General features: G+C 47.6%; 1 protein-coding gene across 4 annotated transcripts in view; it reads right to left on the bottom strand.

Moving 5' to 3' along the window:
• Positions 1 to 13,277: 13,277 nt before the first annotated feature.
• Positions 13,278 to 20,274, bottom strand: part of PECAM1 (platelet and endothelial cell adhesion molecule 1) — an 85,514-nt gene continuing 78,517 nt past the window's right edge. For all 4 annotated transcript variants that reach the window (XM_006146787.3, XM_027771172.1, XM_014587176.2 and 1 more), the window contains one exon: positions 13,278 to 14,039. In XM_006146787.3, coding sequence (XP_006146849.1) covers positions 14,010 to 14,039 — 30 coding nt within the window. In that variant the 3' untranslated portion in view covers positions 13,278 to 14,009. The remainder of the gene's footprint in view (positions 14,040 to 20,274) is intronic.

Genomic DNA, 20,274 nt, shown 5'->3' with positions numbered 1-20,274 from the left:
CCATGAAGTCAGCCACGTGGGATCCAGCTGCCTTAACTACCATACCACCAGCTGGCCTGATCTTTTTATTTATTTATTATTTATTTATTTATTTTGGGGAGAGGTTTTTGCTATAGGGTGCATGTGCTCTCCAGAGAGAGAGAAGAGGAGAGAGACAGAAAGCAAGAAATGGGGGGGTGGGGGGGGGGAGAATGACCACATTGCAATCCCTTCTCCTCCATTCTCCTCTCGGGATCTTGGACACACACACGCACATGCGCCCAGCGTGAGTTTAAGCCACCGGGTCCGGGACGCGAACTGTGGTCGGCTACGTGGGACTTCAGCGACACAGCCATTATGCTAACTGCTGATCCCAATCTTTTATTTTTAATCAACACATAATTGTACATCTTAATGGGTGAGGCTGTGATTTTTCAGTACATGAACACAATGTATAATGATCAAATCAAGGCAATTAACATATCTATCATCTCCCTTTGGGTGGGGAACATTCAAAACCCTCACTGTGGGCTATTCTGAAGTATAATATAAATTATTGTTAACCTCGGTTACTCCATTATACTATAGAACACTAGAGCTTATTTCTCTTATCTGTGATTTTATTATTACTTTTTAAGGCATGGTCTCACTGCCTGGTGCTTCTCCTGCCTCAATCTCCCCAGTGGCTAAGCCCATGGGCGTTCACCATCACACCTGCTGGGGTGGGCCAGGAGTCGAGCCTGAGCCTCCCCTGTGGTCTCAACCCGCTGAACAGCAGCACAAGCAGAGGTAGCACCGCAACTTAATTCTGCTTCGAGAACCAATGTCTCTGTCCCTCCCTTGCCTGGGCGTAAATCTTTGTCTCTGGGTTATTCGTGGCCCCAGTAGAGATTCCGGGACGTGGAGTTACTGAGTTGGAGCAGGAGGCTCTCTGGATACAGAGTCTGTTACTTTTCAGACAGACAGTCCCACCTCCCCCTTCCACCAGCAGTTTGGAGGGTGCTTGTCTTATTAGACCCCCACAATTAGGGCCACTTTAGACAAGAAAAAATACAAAAATAGTTGCTATTACATGTGAAAGAAAAATTGCCTAGCTGGGTGGTTTTTAAAGACGGGCATTTAGCAAGCTTTTGAAGCCTAATTACCGTTTAATCAAGACTGGGACTCTCAGGCTCGTTATTTTCTTTTTGCAGCGACTGAGAATTGCCACGCATGGTTGGTAATTTTGCCAATGCTCTGAGCGCCCTCCCTTACCGGGTTCTCTCGGGCCTCTGCCGCCTGTGTGTTTTCCTGGAAGAGCTTTGCTCTCTGTCCCCCCACGCTCAGCGAGCTGAGCCGGCAGGACCTGCGGCCCAGCGGTCTTACTGACAGCTGCTGACCGGGCGCTCCCGCCCACCAAGCGGGCAGGGACAGGCTGCCCGCCACCCAGAACACCGATGTCGCTGTGCATAGTTACCTTTTCTCCTCCCCTGCTCTGGCAGCCAAGGGCACCCCTGGCAGAGTTTCTGAGTTTGGACTCACCTGCCCCAGAGGGAAAAGACCCCCGTAGGCATCTCCTTCCTGCCTGAGAGTGGAGAAGGTCATGGCTCCTCCCTCGGTGGTGCTAGGAGCAGAGGGTCTCCCGGAGTTCGAGCACAGTGAGAGAGAGGTTTCTGGAAGGAGAGAGGAGCATGTGACCAAGACCAAAGGAGGATAAAGACCATTCAGAGGCCCACTGTGCTCCTCTGACTGCAGGGGCCAGGCTAGAAATCTAGCCCTGAGAAGTTGTGTGTGTGCATATCATTTACAAGCACTTTCTCCTACTGGAGATTGAAAAAATAAAGTCTACTAACAGGATTAGATAACTAAGGGCCCTCCGTATTATGAGATACCAGGCAGTTATACCCAGCAGTTAAAAATGAAGGCCAGCAGGTGGAGTGGTGGTTAAAGTGCTGGACTCCCATATGGCTGACCACGGTTCAAGTCCTGGACCTGGTGATTGCTTTCTCACTTTCCCTCTCTTTCTTGGGTGAGCATATGTGCCCTATGGCAAATTAAAAAATAATAATAAAATTAATTAATTGGGAAAATAGATGAAGCAATGGGTCAGCTGGTGGCATGGTGATTAAAGTGGCTGGCGCCCACGTGGCTGACTGCACAGTTTGAGTCTCAGACCTGGTGGCTTGAAAAACATGCCAGGCACATGTGTGTGCATGCCCAAAATCCTGAGAGGAGAATGGAAGAGAAGGGATTGCAGCGTGGCTATCTCCCCTGGGGGGTGATTTCTCACTTTCTGTCTCTCTGTCTCTGTCTTTCTGGCTAGCAAACGCGCCCTATGGCAAAAACCTCTCCCCTAAAAAAAGTATTGGGTCTGGCACGTGGTGTGGTGGTTAAGGCACTGGACTCCCATATGACTGACCATGGTTTGAGACCCAGACCTGGCAGTTGGCTTTCACAATTTCTCTTTCTCTTTCTGGTCAAATTAAAACGTAATAATGACAAATGGAATTAAATAAATTAACTCTTTAAAAAAAGAATTATTTAATTTTATTTGTTATTGTTTTTTAAAATAAATTAATCTAAAATTAAATAAATAATTCCTTTTTAAAAGAGTCAATTTATTTAATTCCATTTGTCATTATTACTTTTTTTTTCTTTTTTTGGAGAGGTTTTTGCTATAGGGCGTGTGCGCTCGCCAGACAGACGGAGAGACAGAGAGACAGAAAGCGAGAAATCACCCCCCAGGGGGGATGGCCACACCGCAATCCCTTCTCCATTCTCCTCTTGGGATCTTGGGCACACATGCACATGCACCGGGTGCGAATTTAAGCCACCGGGTCCGGGACGCAAACCATGGTTGACTATGTGGGAGTTCAGCGACATAGCCATTACGCTAACTGCTGGTCCCTCATTATTACTTTTTAATTTGACCAGAGACAGAGATAGAGAAAGGGAAAGCAAGAAAGCAAGCTGCCAGGTCCAGGACTCAAACCACAATCAGCCATATGGGAATCTAGCACCTCTAGCCATCATGCCACTTGCCAGCCCCAATAAATAATTCTTAAAAGAAAGTGTTAGGATTAAAAAAAAGAACAAGTACAACGAATATGTGTATGCCCTTCACCTGGATTCACTAGTTAACATTTGGTCCATTTGCTCCTCCCTACCTCGCTCTATAAATCATTTTTATTTTTGCTGAATCATTTACAAGCTAGGTGCAAACATCGTAATGCTTTATTTTAAATAGTTCAGCATATATCTCCAAAGAACAAGGGCGTTCTACAAAACCACAGTTTATTACCACACTAGGGAAATTCACACTAACGCTCTGTTATTGTCTAAGACACATCCTACATTCAATTTTCCCAATAATATCCTGTAATAGCCTTTTTAAGGTCTGGGATCCAATTCGGCTCACGCGCTGCACTTCATCATCTGGCTTCCTTGGTCTCTTGTCATTTAGAACAGTTACTCAGTCCATTTTTGTCTTTTCTGACCTACACATTTTTGAAAAGTCCAAGCCAACTGGGTTAAAATTACAATGACTTTAAATACTGTTACTGGAATTCTGTGTGGGATCTTTGTCCTAGAAATGTAAAGTTTATTTATGCCACCACTAGGTGGCAGTCTTGGTAGCCATTGCGGAAGGGAAATTTAAGGCAAAGCTGCCTTGTCTCAGATAAGGATCTTAGTGTAAAAGCCTATGATGATGGGAGTGTGTTTATATTTATAAAGGCATGTGGTGTCCCCCCCACCCCACAACCCAACAGGGCTCCTCATATGAATTACCTGGGGATCTTAATAATCAGGCTTACCGCTGGTCCACCTGGGGCGAGTCCCAAGATTCTGTCATTTCTTTGTGTTTTAAATTTTTGCCATAGGATATGTATGCTTGCAGGAGAGAGAGAAAGAAAGAGGGGGGAGAAAGCGAGAGAGAGGAAGCACCCCCACTGGGGTTGGCCCCGCCACAATCCCTTCTGCTCCATCTCTCCTTTCAGGATTTCCGGGCATGCCCGCACATGCGCCCAGGGTGCTTCTCAAGGTGCCACTGGGGACTTGAACTGTGTAGTTGGCCATATGGGATCCAGCTGCTTCACCCAGCACACCACCAGCTGGCTCGGGAGGAAAGGAACCTTATCTGTTCCTTCACTGATAACGTCCCCAGCACCTGGTCCATGGTGGGTGTGTAAGAAATACTGGCTGAATAAACGAAGCTTAAAGGGACCTTAACAACAACGAAGCCCAATCCCCTCATTTTATTGATGAGAAGTGAATCCCAGGTCTTTGGGAAGATAACGAGCAGCCCGAGGTCAGACAGACTGTAGCGCCCCTATTCTTCTGAATGAGTGTCATCTACGACCAGGACTTTTACTCTCATCATTTTGAAGCGATAGTTTTACTACGACTTGGGTATGGTAGGACTTTCTCCCAAGGCATTTGGAGAGGCAGACAAGTTGGAAGGTAGTGTGGAACACCTAGAAATCAAAATGGGACAGATGCTGTCTACAGGAAGCGGGAGTGGGCAAACGGGCGCTCCACTGCAGCTAATTACTCTAATGGGCCCGGACTTGGCTCTCAATTCTTGGCAACTGGGCCAAACGGGAAGCACGTGGACGACACAGAGTGCAATTGTCTGACCTAAGAAAGCATGAGCACCCAGCAGGGACTCACGTCCAGGAGGAATCTGGTACCAGAAAACGCTCGTGTTCCTTGGGCCCCAAATTAGACAGTGTTTACAAAAAACAAGGCCCAAAGTCTTGGCTGAAAAATAAAACTTTTATCCACAGAGTCTAAGAGTATAATGTTAAATCACAGCACAGCTCTTGTGGATTAGGTGAATAATATTGTGATGATTCAATTGAAAATAAAGATGAAAACAAGAATTGGGGCCAGCAGGTAGCATAGTGGTTAAGGTGTTGAACTCCCGTGTGGTCCACTGCAGTTCAAGCACTGGACCCAGAGGCTAGAAACTCACATTGGGCACGCGTACGCACGTATGTGCCCCAGATCCCAAGAGAACAATGGATTGTGGCGTGGCTATCCCCCTGGGGAGTGATTTCTCGCTTTCTCTCTGGCAACCACACACACCCTATGGCAAAAATCTCTGAAAAAAAAGAAAGAAAACAAGAATCTAGAAGAATACATAAGTTGGGGGCCAACAGGTGGCACAGAGGTTAAGGCAGTTGGATCCCACGTGGTGATTGTGCAGTTCACATCCCAGACCCAGTAGCTTGAAAAACACGCCAGACACAGGTGCACATGTGCCCATAATAATGAGAGGAGATGAAGGAGAGGGATTGTGGCATGACCATTCCCCCTGGGGAGGGGACGATTTCTCATTTTTTCTTTCTTTCTGTCTCTCTCCAGTGAGCTCGTGCACCCGATAGCAAAAACGAGTTAAAAGAACAAACAAACAAGAAAGAATACATAGTTAGATATGCCTAGGAATATTTTTTTACAAATATCTGGTGTCTTGAGTCTTTGATGAACATTACGCTCCAGGCAATTCATGAATTGGATTTCTAGTCAATCTATCAATATTTACTGAGTTGCTGCTATACATGGTCTCCTCTCCCCTTTTCTTCTCTGCACAGTAATTCTTAGGCTCCACTTTCTCCAAGGCAGAGAAGAAGCACACAGAGAACCCAGGTCAGGACTATCTCTGCAAGTTGCATAAAGTATTTTTGCCAGGCCTTTTCGTGCATCCAAAAGAGAGACCAACTGCAATCCAACAAATTCGCCCTTTCTGGCCTCAGGAAGCTGTCCTCCACTACAGAGCAGGGACGATTCTGTTTTCTGCTGACACTTTTCAGAACCAACTCCTTTTTTGAATAAGTATATTAAAAAAAAAAAAAAAAAAAAGCTAATCCTTTTTTTTTGTTAAGGAATTATTTATTTATTTCCATTCATTATTATTTTTTTTTAATTTGACCAGAGAGAGAAAGGGAGAAAGCAAGCCACCAGGTCCCGGACTCAAACCATGGTCGGCCATATGGGAATCCAGCCCCTTTAACCACCAGACCACCTGCTGGCCCCCAAAACCTAGTCCTTTTATAAAGTCCCTGTACATCCTGTGAATACTAACTGATATATTTTAATAATGCCAACACCTTTTTTCTCATAGTCTTTGTCTTTTTTTTTTTTTTTAATTCCCAAGGTACTCGTTCCTGTTTGGTATTAACAAGTGTGACCATGTCTTCAGCCCAATCCCCACCAGCCTCTGCCTCTGCCCATCACAGATAGGGTACACGTTATTGAATTTCCCCACTTGCCATTGGTCCTGCCACTTTGAAATCCTTGGCTGTGAAAGTGGGCTTGAACCTCTAACATGTCAGCAGCCTGAGCCACCAGTCATGCTGAGTTCTGCTCCATCAAACCCTAGGCTTTTACTTGCTGGGTCGCTTGAAACTCATGTTGGGCACATGTGCGTGCATGCCTGAAATCCCAAGAGGAGAATGGAGAAGGGATTGCACCGTGGTCATTTCCCCCCCCCCCCAGGGGGGGGGATTTCTCACTTTCTGTCTCTCTCTCTGTCTCTCCGGTGAGTGCACACACTCTGTAGCAAAAATCTCTCTTAAATAAGAGATGGTGAGTTGAACTCTAACCAACTCTGAGATGAATACAGTAGGACGAAGGAGCCAACTGTTCAAGTATAAGACAACTTTAGCATAAAAAATGTCTGCAGGAGCAAGACAACGGTGCAGCGCTAAAGCTAGGCAAGGCTGACCTACACGGGAAGGCTCTGGATTGCACCACGAGACCTCCCTGAACACGCCGGTTGTGCGGACACGTGACCTGAGGCTGGCTGAAGCTGGGGATGGGTCGCAGCATCAAGACCCTGTTGGAGGTATTACCTTTCTCTCTTACTCTCTCATGGAATAAGAAAATACATTTAAAACTTTCCCAGAGACTCTTGCATGCGTTCAATTGTCTTTGTAGTTTGTAGTTTGATTTAAAAAAAAAAAAAGTCCCCATATATTTGAGAAACTTTTTAAATGAATAGGAAGTCTTGCAGCTATGGGGATCCACAGGCGACGTCTGTCTGGCTCTCTGACGTATCCCCTGTACTTACCATAGGGTCTGAGCTTTAATAGGCACTTAAGAATTTCTTGCAAAAATATTCAGTAAGATGCGGCCACTGAGTGGCTGGCTAGGCCCACTTACCAGGTATGCCATCTGCTCTTCTTACCAGCTTCACAGTGTGAGTCAGAGCCTTACGTGGCCCAGTGGAAGGACAATCGGGCCCAAATCTAAATCTGCAGGGTCATCCCTAGGTAAACCCTCACATGCTAAACCTGCAAACAGCAAAGCGTCTGCTGAGACGATCACAGTCAAGAACTTCACCACCAAAAGAACTTCTCCTTTAGCCATCTTGTTCTTTATTTCTTTTTCTTTTCTTTTTTTTTGTAGAGAGATTTTTGTTACAGGGAATGTGAGCTCACCAGAGAAACAGAGAGAGAGAGGGAGGGAGAGAGAGAAAGTGAGAAATTACCTCTCAGGTGTGACGGTCACACTGCAATCCTTTCTCCTCCATTCCCTTCTTGGGTTTTTGGGCACGCATGTACACGTGCCTGGCATGAGTTTCAGGCTGCCGGGCCCAGGATTCAAACAGTGGTCCACCACGAGGAAGTCCAGCCCCTTAACAACTGTGCTACCTGCTGGCCCCATCATGTTGTTTTTCTTAAAAATAACCCTATCAGAGAAGCTTCCAGCAAACCAAGCTTGCTTTGACTCAGGGACACACACTTTTCATCCATGGCTGGTGGTGGGACAGAGCTTCTAGAGGCTGTGTTAGGTCTGGCTTGAGTCTGTCCTCACTGTGGAAGGCACTGGAATCCACTCTTGTTCTAATTTTTATTTTTTTTAACTTTATTTATTTTCATTTGACCAGAGACAGACAAGTGAGCAAAAGAGAGAGAGAGGAGAGAGAGAGGAGAGAGAGAGAGAGAGAGAAAGTGAGAAAGCAAGCCTCCAGGTCAGAGACTGGAACCCGTCAGCGATGTGGGAGTCCAGCCTCCTGAACCATCTGCCGGCCCTTGGAATCCACTCTTTTTCCTTTTCCTAGGACCCAGCCCCAGATTTTGTAGAGGTCTCAGGACAACAGCAGGAAGTTTCCTCATGCTGCAAATTCAGCCCAAACAACCTAAGCCTTGAGTTGGGAGTGCTGGTGCGCATGAAACTCATGGAACAGTTTCTGGCACTAACTCAGACCTGTCTGTGCCAAGAGGTTCCAGGAAAACCAGCACATCCCAGGACTGGGAGGAAGTAAGGCAGCAACTAGGAACTTGTTCCTAACGAATCCAATACATTCTTGAAACAAATAACCCGTTAAGGGCCAAATAGAAAACAGCTCTGCAGGCCTTTGGAGCCTTTTTTTCTTTCCTAAAAGGGAGGAAAACAGAAAATATTCCATGCATTGGTATTCAACTGGAAATCTGGACCCCATCAATAAAGACAAGCAGGAGCCAGCAGGTGGCATGGTGATTAAGGGTGCTGGACTCACACATGGCTGACTGTGGTTTGAGTCCTGGACCTGGTGGCTCGCTTTCCTATTTTCCTTCTCTCTCTCTTTCTCTCTCTTTTTCTGGTCAAATTTAAATAAATAAAGTGAAACAAAATCAAAAGGAGAAAAAAAATGATCAACTTAAAAAAAATAAAAACAAGCGAATATAAACTTCAGTGCTGTGTTACGGTCGATTAATGCAAGAAGGGAGAGAAAGGAAAACATGAAACGGAGGAGGAAAAGACAGGGAAAGGAGGAAGCAGAAAAATAATGAGAGAAGAGAGTGGGATAACTTTTTTTTTTTTAAAAAAAGAATTGTTTAATTTACTATTATTTAATTTGCTATAGGGTACATGTGCTCACCAGAGAGAGACGGAGAGTGAAAGAGAGATAAAGTGAGAAAGCAAGCCACCAGGTCTGGGACTCAAACCACAGCCAGCCAAGTGGGAGTCCAGTGCCCCAACCATCATACCACCTGCTGGCCACAAGAGAGTGCAAGAACTTTGAAGAAGGTCAGAGAGAGAAGCACAAGACTATTTCAGTGGGACTTTCTGTGGCACAGTCAGAGCACTGCTGAAAAGCAGCCAGATCCCAAATGGCAACCGAGGTTTGAATCCTCAGCCCAGTCCTTGGGAGGTTTGTGAGTGAGCTCTGATGGGCAGGACGACTAGAGGAAGGAGAACGCAGCATGACCAAACCTTGGAGGGTGCTTACTTCTCTCTCTCTCTCTTTCTCTCTCATGTGTGGGTGCACCCACTCTATCATGAATAAAGAAAAAATATTTCAGTGATGCAATGACACAAAGCACAAGAGAGCAAAGCACAGTCAGAGAACAGCAGATTGAAAAGGTTCAGATGACGGCACTGAGAAGATTGTTTTTTAAAGGTAAGCCACTGTTTCACACTTTCCTATTGATGTGAGCATCTCTAAAATATGGAGAGTCAGAACTGCAAGGACGTAAGCTCATTTCATGCAATTATTCTATACGGGGTTGAATACCGTCCCCCTCAAATTCACATCAACAGGGGACGACAGAATGTGAGTATAATTGGAAACAGGATCTTTGCAGATGTGGTTAGTTAAGATGAGGTCATACTGGATTAGGGTGGGCCCTAAATTCAATGACGGGTGTCCTTATAAAAAGATCACATGACGTCATAGCACACACACGTGAGCATGCACACATTTTCCACCTGATACTCCCCTATTTTCAGATCTTTGGTTAGACCCAAATTTCTTGGGACTCTCCTTTATCCCCCGAAGTCTGCATTAGGACCGTTCCCAACACTTGCCACACTGTGTAACAGCTGGACGCTCAACTCTGTCGGCACTAGATTCTCTAGACCGTATGAACCGAGGGCAAGTGCCATGTGGCTCTTAGTCTCTTTTTCCTTTTATTTATTTTTCCCCTAGAGATGGACAGAAGGGAAGGCATCCACAACAAGGTCTTCATGCCGTGATCCCTTCCTCATCTCGGCTGGACGGGAATCACAGGGGTGCACGTGTGTGCCTGATGCAAACCCAGGACATGTCTCATGTGGTTCCCACCTGGGCCCCTTATAACCTTTCTATCCCTGACACTTACAGCGGTAGGGCCACAGAACACAGTGGGAACCAGCTTGCTCACAAGTGACTGGGCGCTCCAATACGGGTCTCTCGACCTTGCCACTGTGGACTGGATTGCTTTCTGCTGCGGGAGGCCATGTGCATGCAGGATGTCAGCCGCTTTCCCGAGGTCTCCCCACAAGACACCAGTAGTACACCCACCCGACTAGGACAAGAAAATGTGTCTAGACTTTGCCCAGTGACTACAAGGGAGCAAACTGCCAACCAAGAACCACTGCGTTAATGAAGGAACGCTGAGCTTGGAGCAACGTCGCCTCTCCTCAGTCCAGGTCAAGGAGTGAGTTCAGTTAGTCAGTCAGTGAATGCCGACGAGGTGACCCGTGTATGCTTGGGCGGTTGACCTCTGGTGGCTCCTCAGAAGAGGGAAAGTACTCTATTTGCTAAGAATGTTTACAACATGAGGACACAAGGGGGAACTCTAAGGGGGGGAGCTCTAAGGAGTGGGTTCACGGCTGAGAAGTGTCCTTGAGTGGACGCCCCGGGGAAGCACTGAGGCTTAGACACTGGCTTCTGCAGCTGGTCAGCAAGGCTGAAGCCAGGGTCCTAGACTGAGAGAGAGTTTGTGCCAGTAAGTTTGCTAAGGAAGATCCCTTGGGGGTGGGAGGTTCCTCCTCAGAAACACAGGTGGGGGGAAACCACGCAGAACTCACGCAAGCTGTGTGACCAGGGCATCTGCAGTGGGAACGGGGTCTTTGTAGCGGCCACGGCAATAGCCCGTCTCTGGTGGTGCCGAGTGACTGCAGAGTGGAATGTGGGGCTGAGGCGCTCCCCAAATCATCAACACATCAGACCTGAAGGTCGTTAGAAGTCATTCAATCCTTTGGGTTCAACCTGAGCCCAAGGCTCTGAAACTTGAAAATTGTATGAGGTTTCCATGACACAACTGGGTGTGTATATGTGTATGTGAGTATGTATGAGGGTGGGGGGGAGCCATAGCTTTCATCACGTTTTCAAAGGAGTCTAAAATCTTCAGTTGTTAAGAATCATTCATTAATCCAGGAACCAGCGATTGGCGTAATGGCTATGTCGCTGGACTCCCACGTAGTTGACTGCGGTTCACATCCGAGACCCGGTGGCTTAAAACTCACGCCGGGCGCGTGTGCGTGCGTGCCCAAGATCCCAGAGGAGAATGGAGGAGAAGGGATTGCGGCGTGACCATCCCCCCTGGGGGGTGATTTCTTGCTTTCTGTCTCTATGTCTCTTTCTGCCTGTCTGGTGAGCGCACACGCCCTATAGCGAAAAACCTCTCCAAAAAAAAAAGAATCATTCATTAATCCAGTCTCCTCATTTTAGAGATGAGGAAACTGAAGGTCAGAGGTGAAAAGTCTCCTTCAAAGGTCCACAGTTTGAAGCTGGCGGGATGCACACTCGGATATCCCTCTACCTTCCTGCCTATACATGGTTCTCTGATGAACTGGGTTTGTGGGGAGCGAGGTATATGACCAATGGTGAGGACGGGGTTCCAAGGCTTGTGTGGGGGTGGGAGTGAGGTGGGGTCATTGGCGGTGCTCTCCTAGTAGGGTTATTAGATAAAATGCATATTGGTCTGTTATATTTGAAATCCAAATAAATGATTTTTTTTTTTTTAGAGAGATTTTTGCTATAGGGTACGTGCGCTTTCCAGAGAGACAGGGAGAGACAGAAAGAAAGTGATAGGGGCCATCAGGTGGTGTGGTGGTTAAGGGTGCTGAATCCCCACGTGGCCAATAGCAATTCAAGTCCTGAACCTGGTGGCTTGCTTTCTCGCTTTCCCTTTCTCTCTCTCTGGTCAAATTAAAATAGTAATAATTATTATTATAACAAATGTAATTAAATAAATAAATCGTTCTTAAAAAAAAAAAAGGTGAGAAATCATCCCTTCTTTTCCATTCTCCTCTTGCAATTTTTGGGCATGCATGCACACGCGCCTGGTGTGAGTTTAAGGCACCAGGTCCAGGACTTGAACCACGGCTGACTATGTGGGAGTCCAGCAATGTAACCATTACACCACCTGCTGGTCCTGGATAGCTAAAATTTTTAAGTATAAGTATATACCAAACATTATGTGGGATACACTTATACTTAAACATTCTTTGTTGTGGGACCAGCAGTTGGCATAATGGCTATGTCGCTGGACTCCCATGTAGTTAACCGCGGTTCGAGTCTCAGACCCGGTGGCTTAAACTCACACCAGGCGTATGTGTGTGTGTGCCCAAGATCCCAAGAGGAGAATGGAGAAGGGATTGCAGCATGGCCATCCCCCCCCCGGGGTGGGTTATTACTCACTTGCTATCTCTCTCTCTCTCTGTCTCCCTGGTGAGCACACATGCCCTATAGCAAAAATCTCTCACAAAAAAAAATTCTTTGTTGTTTATCTGAAATTCCAATTTAATTGTGTATCTTGGATGTATGTATTTATTTATATTATTGTTATTTTTGCTAAATCTGGTGACTATCTGCCAGGGACAGCCTACAAGTCTTCAGCTAGGAGTCAAACACTTAAGTCATCAGCTAATGGAATTTTTTTGGAGAGGTTTTTGCTATCGGGTGTGTGTGCTCACCAGAAAAACAGAAAGAGAGACAGAAAGTGAGAAATCATCCCCAGGGGAGATAGCCACTCCGCAGTCCCTTCTCCTCTATTCTCCTCTCGGGATCTTGGGCACGCATGCATACACATCCGGCATGAGCTTAAGCCACTGAGGCCGGGACTTGAACCGTGGTCGACTACATGGAAGCCCAGCAACATAGCCATTATGCCAACTGCTGGTCCCACTAATGGATTTTAATGACTCGATGTGTGAGACTCAAACTACCTCCAGTCCTGACTTCAACGGAGGCCACATGAGCGCTGGGTCTCATTTAGTGTACGACTCAGCCCTGCTTGGTCTCCCTGGGACTTTCGAGGCCTGAGTTCTCAAGCGCTATAGGTATTCTGTTTGCATGTGGACTGTCAGAAGATGACATTTTACAGAACTGTGAAGAGTAAAGATCAAATTTATTTAATACAACACCCCTCAGCGTCCTTGCAGCTATGTCACCAAAGTGGACAGGGAAGTGATTTTGCTTAGATGAGCTCATGAGCTCACAACAAAATGGCTACGTCCACTCAAGACACCATCTGAAACATCTTAAGGCCTCATGAGACCATGTTTTGGTTTGTTTTGGTTTGGTTTTGAGCAAGGAATAAATAAAAGAAAATTAGTAAGAAAAATACACATTTCATTTTTCTATTAAAAATAATATTTGCTGTAGGCAACCATCTTGCGGCCTTCAGCGTGGTAGAGGAAGAAAGGGAATAGAAAATCAATGTAAGGACATCTGTGCTTTTTCCACGTTCGTTTTCTATTTCGTGCACTGCCCAGGGAACCCCGTCTTCCAGTCGGCCCATCAGAGGAGGTGCTCCCAAGCAGCTTCGTTTTCCCGTTTGTGGAGGGCAAGGTCATGGAAGGGCCAGGGTGAAGCTGTCTGGTCAGTGCTGCAATTCCAAAGATAAAGAACTACCTAGAATGACAGGGCTTGAAGGACCAATGGGAAAGGAAAAAACAAAAACAAAACCAAAAAACTAGCCCTTAAATCGGGCCGTTTGCTAGACGTGGTGAACTACAAACAATAACCGATTTCTGTGTATGAGGGTGCAGGGGGAAGTCCTTCATCGCTGTAAAAGACAAATATTCAAGTTTCAACATATCCCAGTGGCCTGTTTACCCTGAGCTTCCTTCTGCTCTTCCAGTCACAAGGATGCTCCAACTCGGGACGGCTTCTATCCAACATTATTGCAGCAGGACGGATTAAAGAGCTGGTGGCTTGGCTGGAGGAGTTGCCATCTGCGGTGGGAGCAGGGCGGGTCCATAAGTAAATGCACAGAGCTCTTGGCAAACAGGAATCATCTGCTCTTCTTGGAACGTGGATGTCCTCCCAGGGATGAGCATCTGTCCTTGCTGTCCTAAGTCCCATCAAGGGAGCCTTCCGTTCTCTGCAGTAACAAGACAAGACAAGCTGTGGTCACGCTCCTCAGGACTAAGATTGCCCTACTAGAAAGAGAAGCAAGATGGCAGACAGCGTTTCTTCTTCTTTTTCAATTTGCCAGAGAGTGCATGTGGTCTCTGGAAAGAGACAGGAGAGGAGGGCGAGAAAACATTCCTCCAGGGGACATTGTCACACCATAATCCTTCCCTTCTGTTGGAACTTTGGGCACGCATGCACAAGTGCCTGGCATGTGTTTCAAGCCACTGGGTCCAGGATGCAGTGGGTCATGTGGGATCCAGCAGCCCTAACCACCATACCACCTGGCTGGGTTCAGACAGCACTTCTCAAAAGGAACCACCAGGCAGTGCTGTCATCTGCTGGTAGCCCCATCCTCCAGGGGACAGCTCCTGCCTACACTTGTGTTCCCCTTCTCTCCAATGCCTGCTGCTTAGGGCCTACAGCCTCTGTCCCTGCATATCAGTCTGTCAAAGGACTTCACGCAGTAGCCATGTGCGCCCAGCACGGTGTCCTGGGTGCTACATTTATCACTCAGCCCCATCTCTATCTCTGAGACACACTCCTTTTGGACCGCTTTAAAAAAATTATTTTATTTCAGTTTATTTATTTAAATTTGACTAGAGAGGGACAGAATGAGAGAGAGAAAGAGAGAGAACAAGCCACCAGGTCCAAGACTCAAACCACAGTCCCCTGAACCCCTAGACTGCATTTTAAAAGTTAAAAATGAGGTCAGCAGGTGGCGTGGTGGTTAAGGGCGCTGGACTCCCACATGGCTGATTGTGGTTTGAGTCTCGGACCTGTTGGTTTGTTTTCTCACTTTCCCTTTCTGTCTCTCTTTCTCTCTCTCTTACTCTGTTCCTCTCTGGTCAAATTAAAATAAAGAAATAAAGTTAAATAAAATAATTCTTTTTTAAAAAAAAGTTAAAAATGAAGGACTGAATTTAAATGAGCAAATGTAAATGTTTTGAAATGATGGGACCAGCAAATGGTGGAGTGGTTACATCGCTGGACTCCCATGTAGCTGACCGCAGTTCAAGTCCTAGACCCAGCAGCTTCTAACTCATACCGGGCACATGTGTGTGCATGCTCAAGATCGCAAGAGGAGAATGGAAGAAGGCAAAACATACAGACAACAAGAAATGGAAAATTATTTGCTGACAATAACATGTTTGTTGATGTGCTTGATTGAGACAATATACAGTGTACTCTGGATGGAAAATCTCATTTTGTTTGCTGTAATGATGTACAGTGAATGAATGTAAATAAATAAATAAATAAGAGGAGAATGGAAGAGATGGGATTGTGGTGCGGCCATCCCTCTAGGGGATAATTTCTTGCTTTTTGTCTCTCAGTGCATGCGACCTCTAGCAAAAATCTCTTAAAAAAAAAAAAAGATATGATTCTGCCTTTACAGAGAAACGGCACTCTCTCGGTCTAGCCTTGAAAGTGTTGTGCTAAACCGAAATAAGCTGAACACAAAGGACAAAGACCATCTGATCCCACTTACATCATGGGCCCAGAACGGTCAAGTTCATGAAGACAGTGAGTAGGAGCATCGTTGCTAGGGGCGAGGGAGAGTTAGGGTGGATGAGAACCGTGCTTCCGTGTGGGATAAGGAAGCGGTTCTGGGGATGGGCAGTGGTGACGGTGCGGCCGGCCGTGCAGTGCGTAATTCCGCTCCTAATGCCGTGGAATCACACGTTTTCTATTGGCTAAAATGCTAAGTCTCATGCTACATATATTTCACCACAAATAAGAGGAAGTAAAAAGATTCCTTGTGCCACCTGGTGGTGTTCTTTAACTGCTTCACGAGGTCACGTGAGCCCCCATCCTACCCGGAGCGTTTCGTAATCTATCGGTTACTGATGAGCAACGCTGCTGTGAAACTGAAGGCACAAAAGGCCTTAAAAACCTGCTGAAGGCATTCAGAGGTGGGGCCGGGGTAGCAATGCGGGATCACAGGAACCAGCCTCAAAGGTAATATTTGGCCCACAGGCAAAAGAGCAGAGCATGCTGGGAGATTGTGGGGTAGAGGGGCTTCTGGGAATCGAAGGGTCCAGCATGTGAATGTACTATCCTGGACTCTGTGAGCACAGGACCCCCCTTGTTCCTGGAGCCCCGGGAGGCAGGAGCAGGAGAAGGTACAGGGATAACTCAGGGTCTTGGGAACCCTGGGACCAGGCGAGTTGGTTTCCTGAGGCTGAGCTGAGACAGTGTCTCCATTTTGTTTTGGCCCTTTGGGTCTGAGGAGCCTACAGAACAGGATGCTGGGCTCAAGGGCCCTAGTTAGGAGGCCAAGGCTCTGGCTCCTTCTTTGCCAAGACAGACCTGGGTAAGCGAGCCAAGAAAGTTGGTTGGCCCCAGAGCACTGGAGGGCTGCCAGGCCTGGCAGCTACCCGCTCCATTTCCTCCACTCCGCCCAGAGGAGGGAGACATGACTCGGTGTCCAACCGCTCTGCAGACATCTCCGCTCTCTCTTTGGGCACTGCTGCAGGACCAGCCACAGACAGGAAGGGCCGGGCCAGTCTACAGGGCCTTGGGGATTTGAAGTAAAGGTTAGCACACTCACATCCGAGACCTGGGCTGGCTGCATTTACACCAGAGGCCAGCTGTGAGCCACCCGAGGATAGCCATGAACATGGTATGGACTCCCTCAAAGGGTCGTTTTTGCTTCCAGCACCCCCTGGATCTCTAAGTCCTGCTTCTAGAAAGTGCCCATGGGCCAGCTCTGTAGCACAGCAGTTAAGTACCATGCAGAGGAATCCAGATCCCACACAACCAACCAGGGTTTGAGTCTAGGCCCCAGCAGCATGACAAACACATCGGGCATGCCAAGCGCCTGCCCAGGACCCTGACAGGATGAAGAACTGGAAGCAAAAGGACTGTCATGTGTGACCAGGTTCCACTGGGAGGTGCTTCCTCTCTGCACACTCGGACAGGCAGGTGGGCAGAGGAAGGGGGTAAGACAGAAGAAAGACATGTAATGAGCACTTCTAATATACCTGGACGGTGCCAGGTATTCATTTAATCCTTCCAACAAGTAGGTGAGATAGTTCTATTATTACCACTCTAGAGATGAGAAAAGAGGTCCTGAGAGGTTTAAATATCTGCCCTGAGTAGCACAGCTAAGTACATGGCTGGAAAGCAGCAGGTCTGGTTTCCACGTGGGCCTCTGCTCCTAGGTCAAAGCCTGGCTCTGGTGGAATCCTAGGCCTTCGGTGAGCCGCTGCGACATCCCCTCCACACGGCAGTGGCATTTCAGGGCCAAATAAAGTAAATTCCCCAGTCCACATTCACAGTTGCCAGATTTGATTCGTAGGTAATCAGCTAGCTTTTATATGCTGGCTTGTGGTTTGCCAAGTTTCTCATACAACCCTTAAGAAAACCCTTGTGCGGGACCAGCATTTAGTGTAATGGCTATGTCGCTGGACTCCCATGTAGTCGACCGCGGTTCACGTCCCGGACCCGGTGGCTTAAACTCATGCCGGGCGCATGTGCGTGTGTGCCTAAGATTCCAAGAGGAGAATGGAGGAGAAGGGATTGTAGCATGGCCATCTCCCCTGGGGAGTGATGGAGTGATTTCTCGCTTTCTGTCTCCCTGTCTCTCTCTGTCTTTTTGTAGAGTGCACGTGCGCTATAGCAAAAAAAAAAAAAAAAAAAAAAGGAAAACCCTAGTGCGTAGCTGTTGTTGCTGTTGTCACCATCCTCTTCATCATCTCCATCTCCGAGATGAGAAAGAAGCTTAGACTCCAGGAAGCCAAAAGCTGGCTGGAGAGCTGGAATTCACTCCTAGCTCCGGATTCCCTCCTGGGCAGGCTCCATTGCAGCCCAGCCGTTGGTAAGGAGGGAGGGAAAGGTAACTGACAACCCTGACTCCTCTTTTTTTTCCCATAAGAAGACAGAGTTCTTGCCAAGATCCTGGGGCCCTTGCCAGTCTTGAGCCTTACAGGTCCAGAGTCACCTCTTAAGTACAGGTTGTTCTCGCTCACGGTTATCTGTCTGCGTCGGCCACAAACACAATTTATAAACAAGGCAAAAATGGCAGAGGGAAAATGAAGTCAGAGTGTGCCATTGAAGCAAGTCAAACAATACCAAGTTAGTATTTGGCTCGGCGGTTATCTCATTGCTAAGACATTTCCTCCAATGTTTTCAGAAGCAACGGCCATCAAGCCACTGGGGATGATTGCCAGGTTTGATTTCAGGAAGGAAATCCCCTCCCATTTCCCGGCTGGGCAATTCAATTAATTTTCTTCTTACCCACACCAGCTGATGATTAGGGAAACCAACTATACCTGATTCTCTTCTAAACAAAATCAGCTCACTGAAAGATTCAAAGTTCTTTCCCCAGTGGCTGGGAACCCCTCTGCTCCCGCCAAATGGCTGTTTTTATTTTGGGGGAGTAGGACCAGTTGTGGGTGAGCTTGTCGGAATATCCCAGAACAGACTTCTGGCCCTGTGGGCCCGCTCCGAGGGAAAGGGAAAGTTCTGTGGGCTGGAACTCAGAGGCTTTGTTCAGAGAGGCCCTTTGGACCAGAGACAAAGTAACCAAGTCGGTCCTGCGGTGTGTTTATCCCGCTGGGTAGCAGGTCTGCCCTGGGTGGACACAACCATAGTTATCGCAGTAGGAGAACACATTTTTATCTGGGTCCCACACTGCCGTGGAGCAAAGTTCTCTCTCCAGTCTCAGGGCCCTTAGGGCTGGGACAGCCATATCACTTCTTGAAGGGAGTCTATGTGGTAGCCAGAGCGCCGGCTGGCGTGTTGAGACCTCCTCCATTCCTGGCTCTGCTACTGTCTGGGTGGCCCTGGGTGAGCTGCTCTACCAGTCCGGGCTTCAGTTTCCCCATCCATAAAGGGCTCCCTGCCCTTCTGATGCAACACTCCCTGATATCAGGAGTCTGGGTGGGTTTAGGCTAGAACAAGACATTCTGTTTCATCCCTCTCTTCCTTAAATTGATACCTTTCCTCCGCAAAACACGTCAGTGGCTTCCTGTCTGTCAAAGGCATAATGAGCCTTGTGTTTTATAAGAATTCAGGGCAAAACAAAGGAAGCCAGGGGCCCACTGAATGGGCCACCAGAAACCTTGCTGAAAGTTCCTCCGCCTTGGAAGGCGAATTCCTCATTTCTTAGGGGATGAATGCCCAGTTAACTCCTGCATTGCTGGAGCTCACAGGAAGGTTGGGTATGAGAAGACGGTAGGAGATCTGTCTTTGCAAAGTTTGAACTTGAGCCTCTGTGCCTTTCTTAACTCCTCCAACCTGCCAAACAGCACCTTTTTTTTTAAAAAAAGGTTTTTGCCTTAAAAATAAGAGGGTGTGTGTGTGTGTGTGTGTGTGTGTGTGTGTGTGATGTGTGTTTGCTAGAGAGACAGTAATAGTGAGAGGAAAAGTGAAAAATGGCCCCCCAGGGGGGATAGCCACAATGCAATCCCTTCTCCTCCATTTTCCTCCTGGGATTCTGGGCTTGCACACATACATGTCCGGCATGATAGTCAAGCCTCCAGGTTCAAGACTTGAACTATGGTCAGCCGTGTGGGAAAGCGAACGCCTTAACACCACACCGCCTGTTGGGAAATCTAAACCTCGCAAGAGGCAAGGTGTCTGTGTCCTTCACACTCAAGGCCTAACTTACCTTCCCCCCTCACTGGCCAGTGTCACTCTCACCCTCCCTCCAAGCTGCTAGATCGTTCATGCCTTTGCTGTTGCTGATCTTCCTACCTCGACTCCTCATGGCCTAGCCAAACACCTCCTCCTAGATGAGATCTCTGCCAGGTCTCCCACGCCCGTGCAGTCTGGCTACTCCCAGCCATTATCCCCTGGCTTTACAGTCAGTGATAGTATGTCTGGTGCCCTCATTACAGAGGGAACTCCGGGGGTCAGGGACCATGAGCGCCCCCTAGTGTGCGGGCAGTGATCGGCACAGGTTCTCTAGTTGAACTAGCTGTGGAATGCTCCCCTCCTCTATGCACAACCCCCAACAGGGCCTGGCTGCCAAAGCCTAGACCCTGGACTTGGAGGAAGTCTGTTCTTTGCTCCTTTGGAGCTAAATGGCCTGCATTTTCAATCCTGTGAGGGGACTTCCAGGGCCTCCCTTCTTCTGTGAGCTGAGTTATACAGAATCAGAGGGAGTGAACATTTGTAACCAGAGCTGGCCGGGCTGGTCAGAGCAGCCCAGGGCTCCTGATCTAAAACAGATTGGCATGGGGGCAGCAGGGGGTGGCCGG

This window comes from Tupaia chinensis, unplaced genomic scaffold, assembly GCF_000334495.1.
Source record: "Tupaia chinensis unplaced genomic scaffold, TupChi_1.0 Scaffold000187_1, whole genome shotgun sequence".
NCBI classification, from domain to species: Eukaryota; Metazoa; Chordata; class Mammalia; order Scandentia; family Tupaiidae; genus Tupaia; species Tupaia belangeri.
This window is presented reverse-complemented; position numbering and strand designations above follow the sequence as displayed.